The sequence below is a fragment of the Somniosus microcephalus genome, chromosome 3, assembly GCF_052327205.1.
Source record: "Somniosus microcephalus isolate GS21.2 chromosome 3, FLI_Smic_1.0, whole genome shotgun sequence".
Classification (NCBI taxonomy): domain Eukaryota; kingdom Metazoa; phylum Chordata; class Chondrichthyes; order Squaliformes; family Somniosidae; genus Somniosus; species Somniosus microcephalus.
This window is the reverse complement of record NC_140989.1, coordinates 171,112,895-171,136,828: the sequence shown is the minus strand read 5'-3', so window position 1 is coordinate 171,136,828 and position 23,934 is coordinate 171,112,895. Positions and strand designations below refer to the sequence as shown.

Sequence of the window (23,934 nt, the reverse complement as noted above, 5' to 3'; positions counted from 1 at the left end):
AAAAAACTCGCACTTGGGGCGATTGGCTCGTAGCCCATGTTCTCTTAGTCTAGTGAGCACCTGCTCTAGGTTGGCAAGGTGTTCACTGTCATTTTCACCCGTCACTAGGATGTCGTCCAAGTAACACTGAGTCCCCGGAATCCCTTGCAGGACTTGTTCCATCGCTCTTTGCCATATAGCCGGAGCTGATGCTACTCCGAATACCAGTCAATTATACTGGTAAAGACCTTTGTGAGTGTTTATCGTGCGATATTTCCTAGAGGATTCTTCAACCTCCATCTGCAAATATGCTTGCGCTAGGTCAATTTTTGTAAAACGTTTCCCTCCAGATAGTGAGGCGAAAATATCTTCTATCCTTGGAAGAGGATACTGTACTGTGTGAAGGACTGGGTTCACAGTCACCTTGAAGTCCCCACAGAAGTGAACCTTCCTTGGCTCCTCAGACTTACTGTTTAACGTTTTCTTCATGACAGGAACGATGGGTGTCGCCCACTCGCTCCAGTCTACCTTAGATAACACGCCTGCATTCTCCAGATTCTCCAGCTCTGCCTCGACGGCTGGGCGAATTGCATACGGTACCGGTCTTGCTTTGAAAAACTTGGGAATTGCATTCTCTTCTATTTTTATCGAGGCGGTTACGCCTTTAAGAGTTCCCAGTCCTTGTTGAAATACCTCTTTAGCGTTAGCTAAGATTTTTGACAATCGTCCAGGTGTGACGTCGTCATCCTTTTTACCAGCCACCGTCAGTGCCTGAATGGAGTGCCAGTCTAAACTTATCTTTCTGATCCATTCACGTCCCAATAACGGTGGTCCACCATCTTGCAGTATGTACAGATACAATTTCTGTATTTCCTTGCCGTTGTATTCGACAGGCACCCTTATTTTCCCTCTGGGGTATACTTTCTGCCCCGTATATGTCTTCAAGACAATGGATGTGTCTTTCAAGGGTATGTGTGAGAATAGCCGCTCGTAGTCTCGTCGATTCATGACGGTCAGGGCTGATCCTGTATCCAATTCCATTTTGACTTGGGACCCTGCTATCGTGAGGGTGACCCAAATGGTTCAGTGATCCTCTTTTGCGATTACGTTGTGTAGTTTGAGACAGCTTAGTCTCTTGTTCCCGGATTCACTATCGCTCTTCTGGTCTTCGGAACTACTGTCCGTCATCTTTTGTACTTCCCTGTACTTTTCCTTAGTGGTCTTTTTGTTGTCGTTAGTCTTCTTCCCGGACCTGCAAACTCGTGCAATGTGTCCCATCTTTCCGCATTGCCTGCATGTTTTGTCCTTGAACCAGCAGTCCTTCTGGTCATGGGTTGTTCTGCCGCAGCGATAACATTTTTCAAATCCCTGTGTCATTTCATGGGTGCCGTATTCCTGTGGCTTTTGCTGTATTTCCGCAGCTCCCCTTGCTGCTGCTTCGTACGATACTGCCACGCTGAAAGCCTTATCTAGCGTCAGCTCTTTCTCCGAGAGTAACCTCTTCTGGGTTCCTTCACTCAGGAATCCACAGACAAATTTGTCCCGTAGGGTATCTGCCAGTCCTGCTCCGAACTGGCAGTGCTTTGATAGCTTGCGTAGTTCCGTAAGGTAATCAGCATTGCTCTCATCTTTATGCTGATTTCTCTTGTGGAATTTAAATCTTTCTGCTATCAGCAGCGGTGTAGGATTTAGGTGTTCCTGTAGGATATCAACAATTTCGTTAAAACTCTTCCCCATCGGTTTGACTGGAGTGATCAGGTTCCGCAATAGGCCGTACGTTCTTGCGCCCATTAAGTTTAGTCGTACCGATGCCTTTTTCTCATCGGCTACTTCATTTGCCTTGCAATATACTTCGACTCTTTCCACATATGTGGTCCAGTCTTCTACTTCATTATCGAAGGCAGTGATATTGCCAGTCTTCGGCATCTTGGAGATCAAAGATGGCGCCTCCTGCGCTTTGCCTTCTTCCCCGCTGGATTAAGATGGCGCCTCCCGCGCTTTCTGTCTTTTCCGCTGCTGCCAGCGCTGTTGCTGGCGTTTTTATGCCATGATGGCGACGCCCTATGGTCTTCGCGCGCTTCCCCCCGCGCTGCTGCCAACGCCGCTCTCCGCGGTCCCCGTGGCAAACTGCAGCTCCTCGCGGCTTTCTGCGCTTCTAACTTTTTCCTTTATTTTAATTACTGTTCCCGTCGTCAGAGCAGACCCTATGGGACACTTTACTCCCTCTTCTCGGGTCTGTACGCTGCCCGGCTTCGTAGCACCGGCCGCGCCCTGTGTGCTCCACCCTCTCTCTCTCTCTCTCTCTCTCTCTCTCTCTTTCCCGACAACGCTGCTCGGCCCCGTTGAAAAGCCACCTGATCGAGCTCTAGCCCACCGCAGCCCAGGAAGGATCAGTGTACTACCTGCCACCAGCCCGATTAGCTGGAACACCATAGACTGGAGAAACAAGCCCAGCTCTCGACAGCCTCTCCTGCAAACCTTCGAATTCGATGAATCAGAGGGCGGTTGCCTACGGTCGACGCCCGTTTCCTCTGTTGTTTTTATTTTGGGATTTCTTCCTTCTGGCTTCGACCTCCAATAACTTCGCTTCAGGGATGGATCCCCGTGAGGTGGTGCAGAACTGTAGGTAAGTTCGGATCTGTTCGTCGCCAATGTAATGTCCGTGTGTAATTGAGACACGGACTGCAGAAGTTGGTTATAACAGGTGTTTACTGAATGGAGACAAAACTGGAACTACTATACAAAGTTACTACACAGGCTTATATACAGGGGTGGTCACTACTGGTACTGCAGTATACAGGGGCTGCAGAATATAGTTCCTTCTTCAAGGTACATACACTACAGACCCCGCTTCAATTGCCACTTGAGGTAATGCTTCCATATTCCAATAATCCTCTTTGTGAAAAAAAAATTCTCAAACTTCCCCTTTGTGGTTTCAATACCAATCCTAAATTTAGACCATTCACCCAGTAGTGGAATTAATTTTTCACTATTTACCATCGCTAAGCTAGTCAAAGCTTTGAGCGCCACCCCCCCCCCCCCCCCCCCCCCCCAAACCAACCTTCTCTGCTGCCACAGCCTCAGGATAAAGGGTAGGCCATTCAGGACTGAGATGAGAAGACATTTCTTCACACAGAGGGTGGTGAATCTTTGGAATTCTCTACCCCAGAGAGCTGTGGAGGCTCAGTCATTGGGTATATTCAAAACAGAAGTCGATAGATTTCTGACTAGTAAGGGCATCAAGGGATATGGCGATAGGGCCGGTGAATGGAGTTGAGGCAGAAGATCAGCCATGATCTCATTGAATGGCGGAGCAGGCTCGGCGGGCCGAATGGCCTACCCTTATTTCTTATGTTCGTATGTAGAGAGCACAGACCTAATTTTTCAAGTCTTATCGTAACTATATCCTTTCATCCCTTGGTATTGTGCTAGTAAATCTATTTTGTATCTTTTCTGTGGTTCCAAAATATGTTTTACAACGCGGTGCCCAAAACAGCGCACAGTACTCCATCTTTGGCCGAACCAATGTATTCTAAAGAGAGAACTTGCATTTCTATAGTGCCATTCATGACCTCAGGAGGTCCCAAAACGCTTTACAGCCAATGAAGTACTTTTTGAAGTGTAATCACTGTTGTAACGTAGGAAACGTGGCAGTCAAATTGCACACAGCAAGCTCCCACAAACAGTAATGAAAAAAATTACCAGATCACCTATTTTAGGTGTTGGTTGATGGATAAATGTTGGGCACGACACCGGGGAGAATCCCCCGTTCTTCTTCCAATAGTGCTGTAGGATCTTGTACATCCACCTGAGAAAACAGACAGGGCCTCAGTTTAACATCTCACCTAAAAGACTGCGCCTCCCACAGTGCAGCACTGCGTCACCCTAGATGGTATGCTCCAAGTCTCTGGTGTGGGGCTTGAACCCATGACCTTCAGACTTGAGGCAGGAGTGCTACCCACTGAGCCATGGCTGACATTCATCATCCGTAGATTCATCATCATCTCGTTGCTTTTGTATTCAGTGAACATATGAAACCCAGAATTCTGTCCTTATCCCCCAAAGTGTTCTGCTTCACGTTTATCGGCATTGAATTACATTTGCCATATATCTGCCCAATCCGATCACCTGACTTGTCTTCCTGCAATCTTTGCAATTCGGTATCATTAGTATAACTGTGCTGGAGAACAAAAAAGGTCCAAACGTACATCACTGGGAACACCACTAATGACATCCTGCCAGTCCAAAAAGCATGCTGCTCTCCCTTTTCCATCTTTCAGCCATCCCACGTGCTGCCACTTTACCCTTTAATACCCTATCTATTGTGTTCCCTTTGTCTATATGCTCAGTAGGTTCCTTGAAGACCCCAATCTAAAGTTATATAACAATATAATAAAGAAAATCCCCATTTTATCACATGGACCTTATTGTATTTGTCCCATATAAAGCAGTACAATAGAAATAAAGTCAGACTTCCCGAGTGTGCTGCAGACGAGTTTACTCTTCCTTGGGGCCACTGATCAAGATGCTTGTTGGTCAGCATATTTTTCTTGGTTTGACAACAGTAACAACTACTTGCATTTATATAGCGCCTTTAAGTAGTAAAACATCCCAAGGAGCTTCATGGGAGCGTTATCAAACAAAATTTGACACCGAGCCACATAAAGAGATATTGGGACAGGTGAACAAAAGCTTGGTCAAAGAGAGAGGTTTTAAGGAGTGTCCTAAAGGAGGAGAGAGAGGTAGCGAGGCGGAGAGATTTAGGGAGGGAATTCCAGTGCTTAGGGCCTAGGCAACAGAAGGCACAGCCACCAATAGTGGAGCGATAAAAATAGGGGCTACACAAGAGGCCCAAATTAGAGGAGTGCAGAGTTCTTGGAGGGTTGTAGGGCTGGAGGTGGTAACAGAGATAGGGAGGGGCGAGGCCATAGAGGGATTTGAAAACAAGGATGGGAATTTTAAAATCAAGGTGTTGGCGGACCGGGAGCCAATGTCGGTCAGCGAGCACAGGGGGTGATGGGTGAACGGGACTCGGGGTGAGTTAGGACACGGGGCAGTGAGCACAGGGGGTGATGGGTGAACGGGACTCGGGGTGAGTTAGGACACGGGGCAGTGAGCACAGGGGGTGATGGGTGAACGGGACTCGGGGTGAGTTAGGACACGGGGCAGTGAGCACAGGGGGTGATGGGTGAACGGGACTCGGGGTGAGTTAGGACACGGGGCAGTGAGCACAGGGGGTGATGGGTTAGGATACAGGCAGCAGAGTTTTGAATGAACTCAAGTTTATGGAAGGTGCAAGGTGAGAGGCCAGCCAAGAGTGCAAATCAAATGCACTTGGCTGCATCACAGTACCTGGTCAACTCAAAATTATTTTCCATTTTTGCTGACACCATTCGTTGTTACCTCTTTTAGCTCTCCAAGCGCTTGAGACAGGTTTACGCATCTCGTTTAAAAACAGAAAATGCTGGAAACACTCAGCAGGTCAGGCAGCATCTGTGGAGAGAGAAACGAGAGTTAACGACCCTGCAAAGACCTTCTCACTAACATCTGTGGACTTGTGCCAAAATTGGGAGAGTTGTCTCACAGATGAGTCACGCAACAGCCTGACACAGTCATACTCAGAGAATCATACCTCTCAACCAACGTCCCAGACTCCCCGATAACCATCACGAGAGATGGTGGCACAGTGGTATACAGTCGGGAGGGAGTGGTCCTGGGAGTCCTCAACATTGATTCCGGACTCCAGGAAGTCTCATGGCATTAGGTCAAACATGGGCAAGGAAACCTCATGCTGATTACCACCCTCCCATAGCTGATGAATGAGTACTCCTCCATGTTGAACACCACTTGGAAGAAGCACTGAGGGTAGCAAGGGCTCTGGTTAGGGGACTTCAGTGTCCATCACCAAGAGCAGCTCAGTAGCTACACTACTGACCGAGCCCTGAAGGACATAACTGCCAGTCTGGGCCTGCGACAGGTGGTGAGAGAACCAACATGAGGGGTAACCTACTTGACCTCGTCCTCACCAATCTACCCGTCGCAGATGCATCTGTCCATGACCAGTATTGGTAGCAGTGACCACCGCACAGTCATTTTGGCGACGAAGTCCCGTCTGCACACTGAGGACACCCTCCATCGTGTTGTGTGGCACTACCACCATGCTAAATGGGATAGATTCAGAACAGATCTAGCAGCTCAAAACTGGGCATCCATGAGGCACTGTGGGCCATCAGCAGCAGCAGAATTGTATTCCACCACAATCTGTAACCTCATGGCCCGGCATATCCCTCACTCTACAATAACCATCAAACCAGGCAATTTCAATCATTAGCAAAGTGATGGAAGGTGTCATTGACAGTGCTATCAAGCAGCACTTACTCACCAATAACCTGCTAACCGATGCCCAGTTTGGGTTCCCCCAGGATAACTCGGCTCCAGACCTCGTTGCAGCTTTGGTCCAAACATGGACAAAAGAGCTGCCTTCCAGAAGTGAGATGAGAGTGACTGCCCTCGACATCAAGGCAGCATTTGACCGAGTGTGGCACCAAGGAGCCCTAGTAAAATTGAAATCAATGGGGATCAGGAAAACTCTCCACTGGCTGGTGTCCCACCTAGCCCCAGGACATTGCTCCAGGAGTTCCTCAGGCAGTGTCCTAGGCTCAACCATCTTCAGCTGCTTCATCAATGACCTTCCCGCCATCATAAGGTCAGATGTGGGGATGTTCGCTGATGATTGCACAGTGTTCCGTTCCAGTCGCAATTCCTCAGATAAGGAAGCAATCCGTGCCACATGCAGCAAGACCTACATAACATCCAGGCTTGGGCTGATAAGTGGCAAGTAACATTTGAACCACACAAGTGTCAGGCAATGAACATCTCCAACAAGAGCGAGTCTAATCACCTCCGCTTGACATTCTATGGTTTTACACTAGTTTAATTCCCCACCATCAACATCCTGGGGGTCATCATTGACCAGAAATTTAACTGGACCAGCCACATAAATACTGTGGCTACAAGAGCAGGATATTCTGTGGCGAGCGACTTACCTCCTGACTCCTCAAACTTTTCCACCACCTACAAAGCACAAGTCAGGAGTGTGATGGAATACTCTCTGCTTGCCTGGATGAGTGCAGCTCCAACAACACTCGAAGCTTGACACCATCCAGGACAAAGCAGCCCACTTGATCGGCACCCCATCCACCACCTTAAACATTCACTCCCTCCACCACCGGCGTACAGTGACTGCAATGTGTAGCATCATTTTTTCTTTATTCATTTATGGGATGTGGGCGTCGCTGGCCAGGCCAACGTTTATTGCCCATCCCTAATTGCCCTTGAGAAGGTGGTGGTGAGCCGCCTTCTTGAACCGCTGCAGTCTGTGTGGTGAAGGTACTCCCACAGTGCTGTTAGGGAGGGAGTTCCAGGATTTTGACACAGCGACGATGAAGGATCAGTGATATACTTCAAAGTCAGGATGGTGTGTGATTGGAGGGGAACTTGGAGGTGGTGGTGTTCCCATGCGTCTGCTGCCCTTGTCCTTCTAGGTGGAAGAGGTCGCAGGTTTGGGAGGTGCTGCCGAAGAAGCCTTGGTGAGTTGCTGCAGTGCATCTTGTAGATGGTACACACTGCAGCCACGGTACGCCGGTGGTGGAGGGAGTGAATGTTTAAGGTGGTGGATGGGGTGCCAATCAAGCAGGCTGTTTTGTCCTGCATCTACAAGATGCACTTCGACAGCACCTCCCAAACCCGCGACCTCTACCACCTAGAATGACAAGGGCAGCAGGCACATGGGAACACCACCGCCTCCAAGTTCCCCTCCAACTTGCACACCACCCTGACTTGGAAATATATCACTGTCCTTCATCGTCGCTGGGTCAAAATCCTGGAACTCCCTACTGTAGGAGTACCTCACCACACTGACTGCAGCGGTTCAAGAAGACTGCTCACCATCACCTTCTCAAGGGCAATTAGGGATGGGCAATAAATGCTGGCCTTGCCAACGATGCCCAAATCCCGTGAATACATTTTTTAACAAACAGGCTTGAGGGACTGAATAGCCTATCCTGTTGCTATCTGAAGGCAAAGTTCTATTCGTGGATGTTATTCTGCACTAGAATAGGTTTTGTTCTGCCTATAGTAAATTGTATGCTAAACAAGACTGCCTTACATAGAGGACAGCGTGAGAGTGCTGTGGTACACTAGTTATAGAATGAGAGCTCGACTGCACAATGCAAAGCACTGATGTTGGGAGTGTGTGCTAACTGACCCACAACATGCATTGATTAAGTGGGGTAGGAAACTTCAGTTTTTGCTAATTTTAGCAACAAAAAAAAATCAATTTAAAAATAGTCCTGGAGTATCATTTTTCTACTAGTCTGTTTTTGCTAAAATTAGAAACACCGGAACATCAATTTGATTAACTTTTTTTCTCCAAAATGTTATAATTGTGCTTGAAATTGCGCTGGTTAAGTTACAGTTCAAGTTTCATTTGCATAATCACAAATGTAAAATCTTCATGAACCAGCGCAATTGAGCAGCATGATAGAACATAATTCTTTCTTTTCCATTAAAAAGTATTCCTTGATATATTTAAGACCTAGTGCAGTTTTATTAATACAGCTGAAAATGGGCTTATCACCAAAAATAAGCATTTTTAATAAGTGTCCAGTCTTCCACCTATGAGTAACCTGATTTAAAATCACTGAAAATGACTTTAAAAAAACTATACTGAACCATTTAATAGTTTAATTTGTGTACACTAGTCAGTTTCTTAGTAAATTAAATATTTTTGATATGAAAAAGCTTTTAAAACGTACCCATTAGTGCCTGTGCACCTAAGAAAATGAGCGCAATTTGAAGAGCCTTCCCGAACCAGCGCAATCAGCGGATTCTTGCAATTTTGACCTGGGGGTGGAGCCAATTTTGTGGGCACGGCCTGATTCAGGTGAATTGAATCTTAAACCAATGTGAAAGATCGTGGAAAACACAAACACAAGTGGTTTTGGGCGTAACTCATATTTAAAATTCGCAGATCTTCAGCGCTGGTTTGGCCAATTTCATCCGGATTGCGCTGATATTACAAGCGGAGACTCTACCCCACTACATTCAATTTTACTGTATGTTGAATAGCCCACCCCATTTTTGTACTATTTTCAAACTGGTATGTGTTTCCGGTGATGGTTACACTTTCTTTGACCCTTGTGCGATGGAAAGAAAATGTGATTCATTTCATTGATGAGATAGCAAATGAAGTGCTGAGTGGCCAAGTGCTTTTATAATTGTGTAAGCGCAGTGAGAATGCCACCGCTTTTGGCACTTTGCCACGAGCTGCTATGCACTTCATTTTAAATTTGTGTGATCCACATTTATACATTATGGGCACTGCTGATTTAATGTAAAGGAAAGAAAATTCAGCACTCACTGCGAAGGTAAAGTAAATCTTGGTGTCTGTTTGGGTGATTGTGTTCCAGAATTAAAATAATGGGCACAGTATAGCATTGAATAGAAAGTGAGGGGATAATGCTGATGATGCCTGAGGAGGTAATCTTTTGCCAGCTTGGATGACTGGATGTGTGATCAACTGTAGTACCCATTGAGCTTTGTTTACAGTCAGTTGTTAGGTTATACCAAAATCCTGATGTAGTGCTTGGTATATGCCACCCTTGATAATTTTAATCCAAACTCTGTTGGTTCCTTTTCAAAAGACCACGTCTTCTTGCGTTGGCCAATTTTCAAACCATCCACTTACTCTCTTTAAAACATAACATAAATTAGGAATGTAGGATCTCAATTTTTTTCCCACTTCATTCTCGTGATGTGGGCGTCGCTGGCAAGGCCAGCATTTATTGCTGATCCCTAGTTGCCCTTGAGAAAGGTGGTGGTGAGGCCGCCTTCTTGAACTGCTGCTGTCCGTGTGGTGAAATTAGTACCACAGTGCTGTTGGGTAGGGAGTTCTAGGATTGCGACCCACGGCGATATATGTCCCAAGTCGGGATGATGTGTGACTTGGAGGGGAACTTGGAGGTGATGGTGTTTCCATGCACCTGCTGCCCTTGTCCTTCTAGGTGATGGAGGTGCTGTTGAAGAAGCCTTGGTGAGTTGCTGCAGTGCATCCTTTAGGTATACACTGCAACCAACATAAATTCTTGAGTAATCCAGTTTTAACTTGCAGAGGCAATATGTTTCTTACCGTGGACACAGCTGATATTTAACACCAGATGGATTGATAAAATGGATGTTTCCACGCACGAGAAATGAACCACCTTCATGTGCTTGCCATCTACTGGAGCCAATGAGCGAAACAGTCGGATTTGATCAGTTTTAGTTGCTTCAGAATGTTTACACTTTTTGAGAGAAACCTCCAGCTGTACCTCAGTATTTCACCAGTTAGCATTAGATAGGAGACCTTTCATTTTGTGCAAGACCTAAAAACCTCATTTTTTCTGTTGCGCTTAAGAATGAATCCTGTCGGAGCAGAATTTCTCCTTGGTGCATCTGTAGTGGTGCAGGCTCACTCCACGATTAAGACCTTGACATCCTACCTGAAATAGATGTAGCTCAGTTTCAACAGACTGTAGGAGTGAGTTCCAATTTCCAGACATCCACCCAGTCAGAATTCCAAATCTGGGATCAGTATGTAGCTTGACAATAGAATTTAAACAAATACTTATCTGCAAACCTAAAAATTGATCATCAACAAAATACTTCACACAGGGGCATGGCGTGGCGCAGGGCTCGCCCATCTCACCAACACTCTAATATTTACATAAATGAATTGGCAAAACTACTGGAACAATCTACAGCACCTGGCCTCACCCTATATGACTCCAAGGTTAAATTCCTCCTCTATGCAGATGACCTGGTTCTGCTCACACCAACTGAGGAGGGTCTACAGCAGAACCTGGATCTGTTAGAGTCGTTCTGTCAGACCTGGGCCCTAACAATAAACCCCCAAAAAACCAAAGTTCTGGTGTTCCGGCAAAGATCCAGACATCAGGGACACAGAACAAATTTCACACTAGGAACAACTAAAATTGAACAAACTACACATACTTAGGCTTAAAAATCAGTTCTACGGGAAATTTTCATCTGGCTGTGAATGAACTGAAAGAGAAAGCAAGAAGGGCTTTCTATGCCATTAAAAAGTCAATCCAAATAGAAATCCCAATTGGCATTTGGCTCAAAATTTTTAAATCAGTAATTGAACCAATTGCACTTTATGGCAGTGAGGTGTGGGCTAACACAACAAGAATTTGCAAAATGGGACAAACACCTAATTGAGATCCTACATGCAGAATTCTGTAAAAGTATCCTCCGGACTCGGAGGAAAACCGCAAACAATGCATGCAGGGCAGAACTAGGCCAATATCCACTACTAATTAATATCCAAAAAAGAGCCATCAAATTTTGGAAACACCTAAAAATGAGCAACCCCCACTGCTATCATTACGAAGCCCTGAAATGCCAAGAGAGGATCATAAAGAAGAGTCCCCTCAGTCAACTAGTCCTGGGACTCAGTGAAGTAACTACTAACACTACTAATAATAACCAGCTCCAGGACAGTGACATTGTAGCACAGAGAATTCGACCCAACACAATTGTCACTAAACAAAAGGAAAAATATCTGACCTATTGGACAGAAACAACAAAAACCCAAAACAAACTCGATTGCTACTTGGCCCTAAACAGACAATACACCATGGCCGAATACCTGACCACGGTAAAAGATAGCAAATTAAGAAAAACCTTGACTATGTACAGACTTAGTGAGCATAGCCTCGCCATCGAAAAAGGCAGACACAGACAGACCTGTCTGCCAAGAGAGGACAGGATATGCTCTCACTGCAGTCAGGGAGTGGTGGAGACAGAGATGCACTTCCTCACAGCTTGTGGAAACTATCAGGACATAAGGGGGAATTTCTACCCAAAATTCATAAAAATATGCCCTGAATTCAAAAATTTGAATGAAGACCAAAAACTCCCATACCTATTAGGGGAACAGAGAAATTGCGTAACCTTAGCAGCAAACTATGTTACAGCTTGCCATAAGCAGAGGGACAACCACTAAACCTAAGAAAAGATTCTATGCAAATTATATGAGTGTATATTTATACACACAGGGATATATCTGTTTATACACTGTATGGATAGATCTGCGTTTATGTGTTTAACCATAAATGTTTTTTCGGTGCTTTGGCAACATAAGATGTACCTTGTCATGCCAATAAAGCAATTTGAATTGAATTGAATTGAATGCAGCCTCTTAATAGGTCAAGGCATTGGTTCTGCCAGCAACAGATGTTCTTAGTCACTAGTTTCTCTGGGTAGAAAGTGACACCGTCAGCTGCACTGTTAGAGGTGCTGTCTTTCGAATGAGACGTTAAACCAAGGCCCCATCTGCCCCCTCGGATGGACGTAAAAGATCCCATGTCACTATTTGAAGAAGAACGGGACTTCTCCCAGTGTCCTGGCCAATATATCTCTCTCAACCAGCATCACTGAAACAGATGATCTGGTCATTTATCTCACTGCTGTTCATGGGACCTTGCTTTGTGCAAATGGTGATCGCATTTTCCTACATTACAACAGTGACTACACTTCAAAAGTGTATCGGTGGCTGTAAAGCGCTTGGGTATGTCCTGAGGCGGTTATATAAATGCAAGTCCTTTCCTTTCCTTTATATCCTGGTTGATTTTCCTTTGTTCCCTTCAAAGCGCACGAGTATTGAAGTCACTTGTAGCATACCCTAGCAATGCCATGTCTGAGATCAGCAAGGCCAAGGATAGAACAAGAACCACCTGGATCTGTATACCTCAGTTCCATCTTGGAGTGTACATTCACCATTTACCAGGGTCGCCCAGTTCAAACATGTCGTCAATAAATGACTTCACAGATTGATTTGCTGCCACATCATAGGCTAGCTTTTCCAAACAACATTATTTTAATAATGATATAGAGATTAAAATGAATCAGAAAAAGGAGGTTCACGATAAATGTCAGGTTCATAATTCAGTAGAGAACCAAACTGAATACAAAAAGTGCAGACAAGAACTAAAAAATAGTTGGAATAAACGGGTCTTTTTCCGAGTGGCAGGCAGTGACTAGTGGGGTACCACAGGGATCGGTCCTTGGACCCCAGCTATTCACAATATATATTAATCATCTAGACAAGGGAACTAGATGTAATATCTCCAAATTTGCAAACGACACAAAGCTGGGTGGGCGTGTGTGCTGTGAGGAGGATGCCGAGAAACTCCAGGATGATTTGGACAGGTTGGGTGATTGGGCAAAAGCATAGCAGATGCAATATAACGTGGATAAATGTGAGGTTATCCGCTTTGGTGGCAAAAACAGGAAGGCAGATTATTATCTGAATGGCAATAGATTGGGAGAAGGGGAAGTGCAACGAGACCTGGGTGTCCTTGTGCACCAGTCGCTGAAGGTAAGCATGCAGGTGCAGCAGGCGGTTAAGAAAGCAAATGGTATGTTGGCCTTCGTAGCGAGAGGGTTTGAGTACAGGAACAAGGATGTCTTGCTGCAGTTGTACAGGGCCTTGGTGAGACCACACCTTGAGTATTGTGTGCAGTTTTGGTCGCCTTATCTGAGGAAGGATGTTCTTGCCATGGAAGGAGTTCAGTGAAGATTCACCAGGCTGATACCTGGGATGGCAGGAATGACGTATGAGGAGAGATTGGGACGATTGGGCTTGTACTTGCTGGAGTTTAGAAGAATGAGAGGGGATCTCATTGAAACTTATAAAATTCTGACAGGACTGGACAGACTAGATGCAGGAAGGATGTTCCCGATGATCGGGGAGTCCAGAACCAGGGGTCACAGTCTAAGGATAAGGGGTAGGCCATTTAGGACAGAAATGAGGAGGAATTTCTTCACCCAGAGAGTGGTGAACCTGTGGAATTCTCTACCACAGAAGGCAGTAGAGGCCAATACATTAAATATATTCAAGAAGGAGTTGGATATATTTCTTAAGGCTAAAGGGATCAAGGGGTATGGGGAGAAAGCAGGGACTGGGTACTGAATTTGGATGATCAGCCATGATCACATTGAATGGTGGAGCAGGCTCGAGGGGCCGAATGGCCTACTCCTGCTCCTATCTTCTATGTTTCTATGTTAAAATGAAATGGGGGGTGGTGGGCAAAGCGAGTGTTAATAGATTAGCAGGTAACATAAAAGGGAACCCAAAAGTCTTTTATAAACACAAAAATAGTAAAAATGAGTCAAAGGAAGGGTGGGGCCAAAAAGGAGATCTTCTTGTGGAGTGCATGGCTGAGGTACTAAATGTGTACTTTGCATCTGTCTTCACTAGAGAAGTGGATGCTGCCAATATCACAGTATAGGAGGAGGTAGTAGAGAAATTGAATAGGATAAAAATAGATAGAGGATGTACAGAAAACGTTGGCAGCGCTCAAAGTAGAAAGGTCACCCAGTCTAGATAGGATGCATCCCAGGTTGCTGAGGAAAGTAAGGGTGGAAATTGCAGAGGCTCTGGCCACAACCTTCCAATCCTCCATGGATATGAGAGTGGTGCCAGAGGGCTGGAGGATTGCAAATGTTACATCCCTGTTCAAAAAGGGGGAGGGTTAAACACTCGATGGTGGGGAAAATTTTAGAGACAAATCCAGGACAAAATTAATTGGCACTTGGAAAAATATGGGTTAATAATTGAAAGCCAGCACAGATTTGTTAAAGGCAAATAATGTTTGACTAACTTGATTCAGTTCTTTGATGAAGTAACTGAGAGGGTTGATGAGGGTATTGTGGTTGATATTGTGTATATGGACTTTCAAAAGGCTTTTGATGAAGTACCACATAATAGACTTATTACAAAATTGAAACCCATGGGATTAAAGGAGCAGTGGCTGCGTGGATATGAAATTGGCCAAGAGACAGAAAGCAGAGTAGTGGAGAATGGTTCTTTTTCAGAGTGGAGAGACGTGCGCAGTGGTGTTCTCCAGGGGTCGGTATTGGGACCACTGCTCTTTTTGATATATATTAATGGGTATGCAGGGCATAATTTCAAAAGTTTGCAGATGACATGAAACTCGGAAATGTAGTAAACAATGAGCGTAGTAACAGACTTCAGGAAGATATAGTCAGACTGGTGAAATGGGCAGATACATGCCAGATGAAATTTAACCAACAGAAAAGTGTGAAGTGATTAATTTTGGTAGGAAGAACGACGAGAGGCAATATAAACTAAATGGTACAATTTTAAAGGGGGTGCAGGAACAAAGAGACCTGGGGGTGTACGTACAGAAGTCTTTGACGGTGGTAGGACAAGAAGGCTGTTGAAAAGGCATACGGGATGCTTGGCTTTATAAAGAGAGGTGTAGGGGGTAATTTTAACCCCCGGGCTGCTTTCCAGCCTGACCGACAGACTGACAGCCTTGCAACCTGGCTGGCTGTCGGGCAGGAAAGCTGTTGAAGTTATGCTAAACCTGGTTTGGCCTCAACTGGAGTATTGTGGCCAATTCTGGGCACCGCACTTTAGGAAGGATGTCAAGGCCTTAGAGAGGGTGCAGAGGAGATTTACTCGAATGATACCAGGGATGAAAGACTTCAGTTACATGGAGACACTAGAGAAACTGGGATAAAAACAGAAAATGCTGGAAGTACTCAGCAGGTCAGGCAGCATCTGTGGAGAGAGAAACAGAGTTAATGTTTCAGGTCGATGACCTTTTGTCAGAGCTGGAAAATGTTGGAGATGTAATAGGGTTTAAGCAAGTACCGATGCAGGGAAAGGGGGAGGAGAGGAATGAACAAAAGGGAAGGTCTGTGATAGAGTGGAAGGCAGGAGAGATTAAATGACAAAAGGGATGATGGTGCAATGTGAAAGGAAATGGTAATGGAGCAAGTAAGGAAACAAAAGATGGGTCTAGAGGAGGTGTAAATGGGAATAGCAGAATTATCAACAACTGCCGTCCGAATAAATAGGGGCAGAGGTTATGTTCTGACATTGTTGAGCTCGATGTGGAGTCCAGAAGGCTGTGAAGTGCCTAATTGAAAGATGAGGTGCTGTTCCTCGAGCTTACGTTCAGCTTCATTGGAACAGTGTATGAGTGGGGCGGAGAATTAAAATGACAGGAGACCGGAAGCTCGGGTCACGCTTGTGGACTGAACGGAGGTGTTCCGCAAAGCGGTCACCCAATTTGTGTTTGGTCCCTCCAATGTAGAGGAGACATTGTGAGCAGCGAATACAGTATACTAAATTGAAAGAAGTACAAGTAAATCGCTGTTTCAATTGGAAGGGGTGTTTGGGGCCCTAGACGGTGGGAAGGGAGGAGGTAAAAGGGCAGGTGTTGCATCTACTAGAGAAACTGGGGTAGTTTTCCTTGGAGCAGAGAAGGATAAGGGGAGATTTGATAGAGGTGTTCAAAATCATGAAGGGTTTTGATGGGGTAAATAAAGAGGTACTGTTTCCAGTGGCAGGAGGGTCGGTAACCAGAGGACACAGATTTAAGGTAAAAGAACCAGAGGTGACATGAGGAACATTTTTTTTATGCAGCGAGTTGTTATGGTCTGGAATGCATTGCCTGAAAGGGTGGTGCAAGTAGATTCAATAATAACTTTCAAAAGGGAATTAGATAAATACTTGAAGGGGAAAATTTTGCAGGCCTGTGGGAAAACAGCAGGGAAGTGGGACTGAATGGTAGTTCTTTTAAAGATGGACTGAATGACCTCCTTCTGTGTTGTATCATTCTGTGATTCTATAATGCCAGTATCAACCATTTATTTTACACGGGTTAACGCCAGCTTTAAAATCACTCTGACCTGAAAACATAGGCTCATGAACTTATAGTCTATCAATTACACAGGCCGAGGCATGGTTTTGCCCAGGAGGTACTGGCATTGTGATAATTTAGATCTTAATACTGTAATTTAATTAAGATAATGCTCCTTTTTTGTGCTTCACAAAACGATGCATAAATATTTCTGTCTGATTAACACACACTGCTCAGTTTAAACATACACAAACTTGTACTCCCCTCTTAATCACATAAATATAATTTAATTTGCCATCACTTTCTTCCTTGCAAACCATTTCATCAGTTTCACGATTCTGCAAATGCTTATCTGTTACCCACAGGGGAGATTGGCAAGCCTTCAACTGGAAGGTCAGAGGTACAATGCTGAGTGCACTTACAACTGTAGGTATATGCAGTTTATTTTTAGCAAATGACTGTATTTAGTGTGATGGCAATTATTGTACTTAACATGCTGACTTGTCATTAATTACCCTTATTACTATTCTGCACAAGTACAGAATGTGGGCAGCTTTAATTGTATTCTGTGGTGAGAATGCTGTAGGTGTTTGGTAATGCTGCCGAGCTCATTCTTTGCAATGAAGTACTTGTATCATAAACCTTAACGTCAGTACACTATGTAGGTCCTCCCGAAAGGGGCTGCCATCTTGATGCATTTTCTGAGGCTGGGGTGCTGAAACACAGCAGTCCCGTGCCCAGCTTCAGTTTGCTTGCACCCCACTGCTTCATGAAACAGCTTTGCTTTAATAGGACAAGCTGAAGCTGAGACTCAAATGTTTGGACTGTTTGCAAGCTCGGTAATCGTGATGCAAAAATTTTAAATGTGTTGTTTACTTCCTTACGATTGCTTTTTTTAAAAGTAGTTCCTTTTTCTTGGTGGCATTTTCTTTAAATTGAGCATTTTCCTAAATAATTCCCATCTTTCGCCCTTAATGTTTCCAGACTCCATATTTCCCTTCAATGGTCCCAATCTCGGTCCCCATCTTCCCCGCTCAGTGCTCCCAGAACATATCTCACTCCTCAGTGCTTCCAAGACCCTATCTCCCCCATCACATAAAATAAAATGTTTTCCGGGCAGATCCACCTCCATTCTGAGGGAGTTAGTTGATACATTACAAATAAAAGTTCTCAGTTGGGAAAAGCTAATTTTACTAAGCTGAGAGGTGATTTAGCCAAAGTGGACTGGAGACAGAAACTTGAAGGTAAATCAGTGTCAGAGCAGCGGGAGGCATTCAAGGAGGAGATAGTGAGGGTTCAGAGCAAGTATGTTCCCTTAAAGAAAAAGGGTGGGACTAACGAATCTAGAGCTCCCTGGATGTCAAGGGGCATACAGGGTAGGATAAAGAAAAAAAGGGAAGCTTATGACAGATACCGAGGACTCAATACTGCAGAAAGCCTAGAGGAGTATAGAAAGTGCAGGGGCGAAATCAAAAAGGAAATTAGGAAAGCAAAGAGAGGGCATGAAAAAATATTGGCAAGTAACATCAAGGAAAACCCAAAGATATTTTATAAATACATTAAGAGCAAGAGGATAACTAAAGTAAGAGTAGGGCCCATTAGGGACCATAAAGGTAACCTGTGTGTGGAAGCGGAAGACATGGATATGGTTCTTAATGAATACTTTGCATCTATTTTCACAAAAAAGAGGGACAATGCAGACATTACAATCAGCGAGGAGGAGTGTGAAATATTAGATGCAATAAACATAGTGAAAGAAGATGTATTAATGGGTTTAGCAACTTTGAAAGTGGATAAATCCTCAGGCCTGGATGAAAAATATCTCAGACTATTAAGAGAAGTAAGAGAGGAAATAGCAGAGGCTCTGACCATCATTTTCCAATAGAATACTGCGTGCATTTCTGGTCACCACATTACAGGAAGGATGTGATTGCACTAGAGGGGGTGCAGAGGAGATTTACGAGGATGTTTCCTGGGCTGGGGAATTTTAGCTATGAGGAAAGATTGGATAGTCTGGGGTTGTTTTCTTTGGAACAGAGGAGACTGAATGGGGACCTAATTGAGGTGTATAAAGTTATGAGGGGCCTAGATAGAGTGGATAGGAAGGACCTATTTCCCTTAGCAGAGAGGTCAATAACCAGGGGGCATAGATTTAAAATAATTGGTTGGAGGTTTAGGGGGATTTGAGGAGAAATTTTTTCACCCAGAGGGCGGTGGGGGTCTGGAACTCACTGTCTGAAAGGGTGGTAGAGGCAGAGACCCTCCTCACATTTAAAAAGTACTTGGATATGCACTTGAAGTGCCGTAACCTGCAAGGCTACAGACCAAGTGCTGGAAAGTGGGGTTAGGGTGGATAACTCTTTGTTGGCCGGCACGGACAAGATGTACCGAATGGCCTCCTTCTGTGCTGTAAATTTCTATGATTCTGTGATTACCAACTACTGTTGCTGGGAATCTGATCCAATGCTCTGGGGGATAGGGGGAGAACAGATTTTTCTGATCTCTAATATTGCTCGAGTCTTGCAGATCTTAGTAGAAATGGTACCAGGGATGAGGGAATACAGTTATGTGGAGAGACTAGAGAAGCTGGGATGTTCTCCTTAGAGCAGAGAAGGCTAGGGGGGGATTTAATAGAGGTGTTGAAAATTATGAGGGGTTTTGATAGAATAAATAAGGAAAAACTGTTTCCACTGTCCAGAGGACACAGATTTAAGGTAATTGGCAAAAGAACCAGAGGAGATGACGAGATTTTTTTTTACGCAGCAAGTTATGATCTGGAATGCACTGCCTGAAAGGGTGGTGAAAGTAGATTCAATAGTAACTTTCAAAAGGGAATTGGATATATACAGTACTTGAAAAGGAAAATTTGCAGGGCTATGATGAAAGAGCGGGGGAGTGGGACTAATTGGAGAGCTCTTTCAATGAGCCATGATATGCCGAATGGCCGCCTTCTGTACTGTATGATTCTATTCTATGATTTGAAAGCTGTATTCTGAAAATCAAATAGCCTGGTCACATCTATAATCATCATATCTGACAGCAACTTAGCTATGTACCTCATCCATATTTTATGGGAGAAAAAATTCAGCACTGCAAAACCGCTCCAAGTCCCGGGACTATCTGTTTTGCTTTTCTTTGAAAACTCTCCATTATGCTGATATACTCTTACAAAAGCAGGCTGGCTGAATTTGCAAGCACGCAGCATTCCAAATGTGAAGTAATCTCCTCCAAAACACTTAAGCATAGTGTGAATAGCAGGAGGCCCAAAACAGATGGCAGTAAAATTCTTGTCAGTCGCTGGGTCCCACACTGAGCATTTATCATAAACTACCATTTCATATCATTGTGATGAAATATGTCATTTATCAGACTCTGTATTTAACTACATATATTGTATTGCCTGCTCCTGTGTTTTTACCTTGTATTGTATATAGTGCACCGCCCCCTTTCTCCCCATTGGGTGTGTCGGCTCCGCCCATACCTGGCCCTACTTAAGACAAGCCCAGGCTTGTCTTGCAGCAGAATGCTAGGTGAAGACACAGGCATCTTTCTTTGCTAATAAAAGCCTAGTTTTATCCAGTTAACTTTGAGCCTTGAAGTTATTGAGGCGCATCAATCATCAAGGCACTTCTCAATTCAGCTAGGTACTCCCTGCATTTTGAACTATTAAGTTCTTTCGGAAAGTCAATAAAATTATAGATAGCCCAGTAATCTCCTGAAAAATGTTGGCAAATGAGTGAAACATGACTACTAATCCAAAATCTAAACCCTTTTGAGGGAAAAGTATGAAGGCATTACACCGGAGTGTCTCAATGCTTAACCAGAGAACATAAAGGTCGTGAGTAATGCTTTCAAGCTTTCCCCCCTCAAGGACATTTGTTTATAAATTGAAATGGGTTATTTTGATCCTGCATAAATCATTGGTGGAGCCTTACAGGCTAATTGCAATTTTCATCGCCCTCCCGTCATGGTTTGGAAAAAAGGACTGCATACCAAGGTGTGAAAATAAATTGACTTGTTCTCACTGGAGGAAATAAAATGAACAGAGAACATAATGCCAGCTTTTTAAAAAAAAAATGCAAGTGCCTGAATAATGCCGGTGTAAGCAGGTAACTTAACAAAAGCAAAATACTGCGGATGCTGGAAATCTGAAATAAAGACAGAAAATGCTGGAAATACCCAGCAGGTCAGGCAGCATCTGTGGAGAGAAAAACAGAGTTAATGGTTCAGGTCGATGACCGTTCATCAGAACTGGAAGGTGTTCAAGATGAACAGCTTTTAAGCAAGTTGACTTGAACTTTGATTACAAGACTAGAGGACATAAGTAATAAGCTTATATAAAATATTGAGAAAAACTGGAGAACCGGGGTGACTGATTATGGTAATATGTATGTGACATTTACTCTCAACAAAATCATTAATGATTGATTAATTAATAAATTGGCACAATTTCAACATTTGCAGATGACACAAAACTTGGAAGTGTAGTAAACAATGAGGAAGATAGTAATAGACTTCAAGAAGACATAGTCAGGCTGGTGGAATGGGCGGCCACATGGCAGATGAAATTCAGCGCAGGAAAGTGAGAGGTAATACATTTTGGTAGGAAGAATTGGGAGAGACAATACAAGTTAAATGATACAATTTTAAAGTGGGTGCAAGACAGACAGACCTGGGGGTGTTTGTGCACAAATCTTTGAAGGTGGCAGGACAGGTTAACAAAGCAGTTAATAAAGCATATAGGATTCTGGGCTTTATAAATAGAGACATAGAATACAAAAGCCAGGAAATTATGTTAAACCTTTATAAAACACTAGTTCGGCACCAGCTGGAGTATTGTGTCCAATTCTGGGCACCACAGATAGGAAGGATGTGAAGGCTTTGGAGAGGGTACAGAAGAGATTTACTAGAATGGTTCCAGTTACCTGGATAGACTGGAGAAGTTGGGGTTGTTCTTAGAGCAGAGAAGGCTGAGAAGAGATTTGATAGAGGTGTTTAAAATCATGAAGGGTTTAGATAGATGGCTGAACCGTCGATAACCAGAGGGCACAGATTTAAGGTGATTGGCAAAAGAACCAGAGGCAGCATGAGGAAAACCTTTTTACGCAACAAGCAGTTAGGATTTGGAAAACACTGCCTGATAAGGTAGTGGAAGCAGATTCAGTAGAAGCTTTCAAAAGAAAATTAGATAAATATTTGAAGGAGAAAAAACTGCAGGGATATGGGGAAAAGAGCAGGGGAGTGGGACTAACTGGATTGCTCTTCGAAAGAGTTGGCACAGACTCGATGGGCCGAATAATCTCCTCCTGTGCTGTACTATTCTATGGTGCTATGATTAACTTTTAAAGAAGCTGGGCTGTAACAGAGACTGAAGTTTTTAAAGAGATTTATAGATGGTCAGTATTCTATGAATTAGAATGTTTCCGGTCTAGCTGGGACCTTAGGAATACATCCATTCTGGCTTGAATAATGTAGCATATGACATCAGAGAGCTATCCAGAGTTGAGAATTATTTTATTTTGTGTGGGAAAGAGTTTTCTTATCTTGGAAGTTTTATCTATTGGTATTCTCCTTCCTTGGAGAATTAAATATGTTGAGGAAGCGAGTCAATGGACCAACTGGCTCTTTCTCACTCTGTGATTTATGTTGCTTATGTACATAGCCATAAGGGTACAGGAGAAATAATGGGTAGAGTGTCCACTTTAGGCGCAATCAGTAAATCATCGCAAATTACAATCAAAATTGCGCTCGTTTTCAGAATTTAATATTTTTCCTCAAGTTTACGCTCAAACTCATTTGCATATTGCCGAACGTAAAATCTTTCATGAACCAGCGCAATTGGGCAGCGTTTTAGAATGTAATTTTTTTTTAAAGTTTGCATTAAAAAAATTACTTGATATATTTAAGAGTGGTAACCTGGTGCAGTTTTATTAGTACAGCTAAAAATGGGTTGATCACAAAAAATAAGCATTTTTTCATCGGTGTCTAGTCCACCACCTGTGAGTAACCTGATTTTAAATAATTGAAAATGACTTTAAAAAACTATACAGAACCATTTACTAGTTTCATTGGTGTATAGTAGTCAGTTTCCGAGTAAATTAAATATTTTTTAATATTTAAAAGCTTTTGAAAGGTGCCTATTAGTGTCCTTGCACTTAAAAAAAACAAAAAAGCTTAATTTTAAGAGCCTCCTCGTAGGGCTGCAAACGGGCGCAAGTAGCAGAAAGTTGCCATGGCAATTCATTCGATCTGGGGGCGTGGCCAGTTTTGTGGGCGGGGCCAGCTTCCAGCGCAATGTTTTTTAAATTAGTGCAAAAGACCGTGGAAACTCGATTTTGCTGGACGTAATTTGCACTTGAAATTCCTCGATCTTTTGCGTGGTTTGGTCGATTTTGGGCGAATTGCACTAAAAAACCAGCGCAACCTAACGGAAACTCCAGGCCAAGATGTTTCATACATTGCAGGTTTCTTGGAATAATTTAATAAGGCTGCCCATAATTCTCACCTTTCCTGCCCGTTTCACACCAGACCTCATGATGCACAGCCTGACTCTATCCTCAGTCCAGTGCCAAGTAAGAACCAGTAACTCTTGAAATAATCTAAAAGGCCACTCATAATTGTCCTCTTTCTCCAAGGGTAAAAGGCACTCTTTGCATCATATAGATTTATGTATATTTCTATAATATAATGTTTCAGGATCAAGATTTTTAATGACCACTAGTAGGGTGGAGGATAATCGAAATGGGTTGCCTAGTGAATGTTTTACTTTATTTGGTAGTGTCATGGAGTGGATCACTATTCTTGTGGTCCTGTTCACTAATCACCCCTGTGCTCGCTGACCTATGTTGGCTCCCGGTCCAGCAATGCCTCATCCTCGTGTTCAAATCCCTGCATGGCCTCGCCCCTCCCCATCTTTATAACCTCTTCTAGCCATACAACACTCCAAGAACTCTGTATTCCTCCAACTCTGGCCTCTTGTGCATCTCTCACCTTCCTTCGCCCCCATCATTGGCGGCCATGCTTTCAGCTGTCTAGGCCTTAAGCTCTGGAAATTCCTCCCCGAATCTCTGTCTCTCTTTCCTCCTTTAAGACGCTCCTTAAAACCCACCACTTTGATCAAGCTTTTAGTCACCCATCCTAATATTTCCTTTGGCTCGGTGTCAATTTTTGTCTTGATTACGCTCCTGTGAAGCGCCTTGGGGCGTTTTACTACATT

At 43.9% G+C, this 23,934-nt stretch overlaps 1 protein-coding gene across 4 annotated transcripts in view; it reads left to right on the top strand.

Annotated features, from left to right (window-relative positions):
• Nucleotides 1-23,934, top strand: part of abhd12 (abhydrolase domain containing 12, lysophospholipase) — a 130,333-nt gene that overhangs the window by 38,050 nt on the left and 68,349 nt on the right. For 2 of the 4 annotated variants that reach the window (XM_085981890.1, XM_085981891.1), the window contains exon 2: nt 17,084-17,148. The exons of 1 other annotated variant lie outside the window; for it this stretch is intronic. In XM_085981890.1, the coding sequence (XP_085838016.1) occupies nt 17,124-17,148 (25 nt within the window). In that variant the 5' untranslated portion in view covers nt 17,084-17,123. Of the gene's footprint in view, nt 1-17,083; nt 17,149-23,934 lie in introns of those variants that run through there. One more of the 4 variants, XM_085981893.1, reaches the window with a different exon arrangement.